At 38.0% G+C, this 4309-nt stretch overlaps 1 protein-coding gene across 1 annotated transcript in view; it reads left to right on the forward strand.

Moving 5' to 3' along the window:
- LOC107719867 (zinc finger protein 436-like) overlaps positions 1–3438 on the forward strand; it is a 43367-nt gene extending 39929 nt beyond the window's left edge. The window contains exons 8-9 of the mRNA XM_016527407.1: positions 1419–1471; positions 1562–3438. Of these exons, the coding sequence (XP_016382893.1) occupies positions 1419–1471; positions 1562–2784 (1276 nt within the window). The 3' untranslated portion in view covers positions 2785–3438. The remainder of the gene's footprint in view (positions 1–1418; positions 1472–1561) is intronic.
- The last annotated feature ends 871 nt before the right edge of the window (positions 3439–4309 follow it).

Here is a 4309-nt window from a genome sequence, read left to right on the forward strand (position 1 = left end):
CTCATATCAAACTAACGGTTGGAGGGGTGTGTTTAAAAGGATATTCTGCCCAAGCCGTCAAACTGACATCATCAGAGAAGGACTGCCATTCCAGAGCAGAAGTGAATGTTCAGATTTTGATTAAAGATTACCAAGACAAACAATTTTTTTCAGCGGATTAACTTGCACAGATTAATTGTTCACATCAAGACTAGCAATGTGCGCTAGTAAAGTAAATAAAGTTAATTTTGATTTCATGCCGACTTTAAAACCCATTTTTGCCCCGTTTGCGTTTGTTGTTTTACTACTTACAAAGTTATTTAAAGTATAAAAGGTTATTTAAAATACACAGCGTGGTTTTTAATCATATTTTTAGGGGGGACAACCCTCAGATGGGGGGGGTCCTGTCCCCCCGACCCCCCCCCCCCCTCTCCATTCCAGAGCAGAAGTGAATGTTCAGATTTTGATTAAAGATTACCAAGACAAACAATTTTTTTCAGCGGATTAACTTGCACAGATTAATTGTTCACATCAAGACTAGCAATGTGCGCTAGTAAAGTAAATAAAGTTAATTTTGATTTCATGCCGACTTTAAAACCCATTTTTGCCCCGTTTGCGTTTGTTGTTTTACTACTTACAAAGTTATTTAAAGTATAAAAGGTTATTTAAAATACACAGCGTGGTTTTTAATCATATTTTTAGGGGGGACAACCCTCAGATGGGGGGGGTCCTGTCCCCCCGACCCCCCCCCCGATTTCCGTCTATGCCCTCTTGTCTTTTTTTACATTTTTTTCTGTGGAACACAAAGCCAGATATTTGAAGAATATTTCAGCTGTTTTTTATTTTTTACATACAAATCATTAGGGTCCCAAGTGGATGGTCATTATCAAATGAAGTTGTTGTGATTGTTGATCATTTTGTCATCCTGAATACCTTGTGTGGAGTGAAATCGACCATGATCTTTAAAGCAATAGTAAACCAAAAAATTCAAAAATTCTCAAAAATTACATTATTTACTCACTCTCATGACCAGTGTCCATTTCTAAACCCATAAGAAGAATATGTGAGCTGTTTACATGTAATGAAAATCATTAGAGTCCCAAGTTGATGGCCATTATCAAATGAAGTCATTTTGATTGTTGGTGCTTTTAAAGGGCATCATTTTCTGATATACAACTTCTGAGAAAGTTTTGAGAGTGTTTCTTTAGCAAGAACTTTACAACATTCAACAATAAATTACAAGATGGTTACTGTCAGACTGTTGTCAAAATGTCTGATGTGAGTGATATCCATAATTAGTCTGTTTGTAATCTAAAAGTCTTTTTTTTGTGTGAAAAGTCGGACTATGAGCACATCACTACAGAATTTGTTCTGTAGTGTTCATAAATTAAAATATTAATAGTTTTGTTGTAAAAAGATCCTGTTTATTCTTTTTGTAGGAGTAACTCAGAAGATCCAAGTGTACTGTCATCCACCGATGATGCTCACAGAGGTACAGCCTCTCTGAATGTCTGTCAAGATTGTCATTATATCTTTTCATCTTTTAAGTAAACTGTCTCTGTTTGTCATGTTTTCCTTTTAGGTGATTTAATTTTTCAGACAGCTGTGCCTCTCCAACGGCCCTCTCTTGACACCTTCTCAAACACACCTTCTAAAGGCTTCCACTATGCAGGCAGGACTGTACATAAATGTCAGCAGTGTACAAAATACTTCATCTATCGCTCTGATCTTGTCAAGCACCAGGAAATTCACACCCAGGCAGGGACACATGAGTGTCCTCAGTGTGGGCAGGTTTTTGACGATTCGGTGCAGCTGGTGTCACACAGGAGCACCAACTGCAATTCCAGAGTTTTTAAGTGCATCAAATGCACAGCCCACTTTAGATCCCTCAGGACCTTGTACAGGCACAACCGAGTGCACAAAGAGAAAACCACACATAAGTGCCCTGAATGTGGACGGCTGTTCACAAGTTTGTCACGGTTAGTCAGTCACCGGCGAACTCACCGGACTCCCACTGTTAAAAGGAACTACACCTGTAAACAATGCAACGAGACTTTTGGGTCGTACCGAGCCAATTTAATCCACCAGAAGATTCACAAAGTTAAAGATGTCCGCCTGCCTAAAACGGAACGGCAGCCAGGAAAGTGTCGTTTTTGTGACTTAACATTCAATGTTGACAGCGAATTAAGAAGCCATCTGAAGACCCATGCAGAGTTCAGGCCATATATATGCGACCAGTGTGGGAAGTGCTTTTCGGCGAACAGCAGCCTACTTGCCCACCTCTCAAACCACACGGGTGAGAAACCTCTCCTTTGTTCGCAATGTGGAAAGCGATTTTACAGCAAAATCCAATTAAAATCCCACATGAGATGTCATTCTGGTGAGCGGCCGCACATCTGTCCATACTGCGAGAAGCAGTTTTCACTATCTGGGAATTTGAAGATCCACATCAGAATTCACACCGGGGAGAAGCCATACGTTTGCCATCAGTGCGGAAAGGGTTTTGTCTCCGCCGGATGCCTGCAGGTGCATCTACGCTCTCACACAGGAGAGAAGCCGTATCAATGTAAAATCTGTGGCAAGAAATTTGTGGTTTCGAGTCACCTTACGGCGCACATGTGCTTTCACACCGGAGAGCGTCCACACTGCTGCTTGCAGTGTGGGAAACGATTCATCCGGCGTTATGACTTGGGCAAGCACATGTACACTCATATTGGGAAGAGGCCGTTCCCATGTCCTCTGTGCCCAAAGGCTTACACGTGTCGTACACACTTAAACAGGCACATGAAGAGCCACAGTGTTTGACTTGAATCGTTTTGTCATCCTGAGTGCCTTGTGTGGAGTGAAATCAATCATGATCTTCAAAGCAACAGTTCCAGAAATTAATCATTTTTAAAAATTCTCAAAAATTACATTATTTACTCACCTTCATGACCAGTGTCCATATCTAAACCCATATGCTGTATGATGCTGTAAAAATTAGATTTTAACAGCTAACTGAAGGGGAGAATTACCACTGAATAACAACTTAAGTTTGCTCTGTTTCCCACACAAAGCTGTTATACAACTTCACAATACGTGCAGACATAAGAGTGAGTAAATAACTACAGAATTTTTGATTTGGGGTGAACTGTCTCTTTAATTAAAACATGTTTCAACTTTGTGTCCTGCTGATGCCCTTGAACTCGTGTGAGCTGCAGTTGTTTCATTACAACAAAGTCATTTGAAGAACTGCAACATTTTCTTGCATTACTGATGTGTAACAGTTTCGTCTTGTGGATATGTTCTGTAGAATATAGGGTTGGAGCTCACCTTTGTTCTTTTAGATTTAGGTTTCTAAGATGATTTAAATATAGAATTTTCCTCAGCAACTATTAATGAAATATGCTGAATATTATAACCTCATACTAAACTGAAAAAATGTGTTGACATGACTTAAAGTGGGAATTAAAAATCATAAAATCATGAGGTGCTGTGTCATTTTTAAATATCTATTTTACCATCTTTGCAAAATAGAAATAGGCTACAGATTTTTATATCTTAATTTGCCTGTGTAAAAAAAAAAGTAAGTTTTGTAGCAGTTATGTACAATTAAAATATAGAACTGACACCTTAGTTATGTGGTAAAATTATGTAGAAAAAGAAATCAACGCCATTATGACATCAACAGAATCTAAAACCCTTTATGTATAATAACAATACATTAATCTTTTGAGTTGATATTCATTGTTATAAACGTATGTCTTGTTATTGTCAACTTAATTAGCTATGAATTATCTATTTACTATTTATTAACTACAATAAAATAATTACTTTGTTGTGTGAACTCGCAAAAGCAACGGCAGACAGTAACTTGCTCTGGCCCCCAAATAAAGCTTGAGAGACCAATTAAAAAGAAGGGGGAAAGTCAAGTCAAGTCACCTTTATTTATGTAGCGCATTTAACAACAGATTGTGTCAAAGCAACTTTACAGTATTAAATAGGAAAATAGTGTGTCAATGCAAAATGACAATAGTAAACAATAAATGTTCAGTTAAAGGCACAGTGATTCAAGTTGAACGTCTTTGCCGCGGAGGTTGGTGTCTCCCCATAATATTAAAAACATCTCTGCTTTTAATAGGATTTCAGCATTTCATGCTTATACCGCTAATAAAGTGACTTTTATTTTGAAAATGGCAACATCCGGATGACGTCCGTGTTTCATTAAAAAGAATATATAGTGCAGTAATAAGATCTAGTATAGATGTTACAGTTGAAGATGAGATATTGGGCTTGTGTAAAGGGTCACTCAGAATATCATCCAGTTAAAAATCTTTTGAAAGATTGTTGG

The sequence above is a fragment of the Sinocyclocheilus rhinocerous genome, unplaced genomic scaffold (assembly GCF_001515625.1).
Source record: "Sinocyclocheilus rhinocerous isolate Xijiao unplaced genomic scaffold, SAMN03320098_v1.1 scaffold2196, whole genome shotgun sequence".
NCBI classification, from domain to species: domain Eukaryota; kingdom Metazoa; phylum Chordata; class Actinopteri; order Cypriniformes; family Cyprinidae; genus Sinocyclocheilus; species Sinocyclocheilus rhinocerous.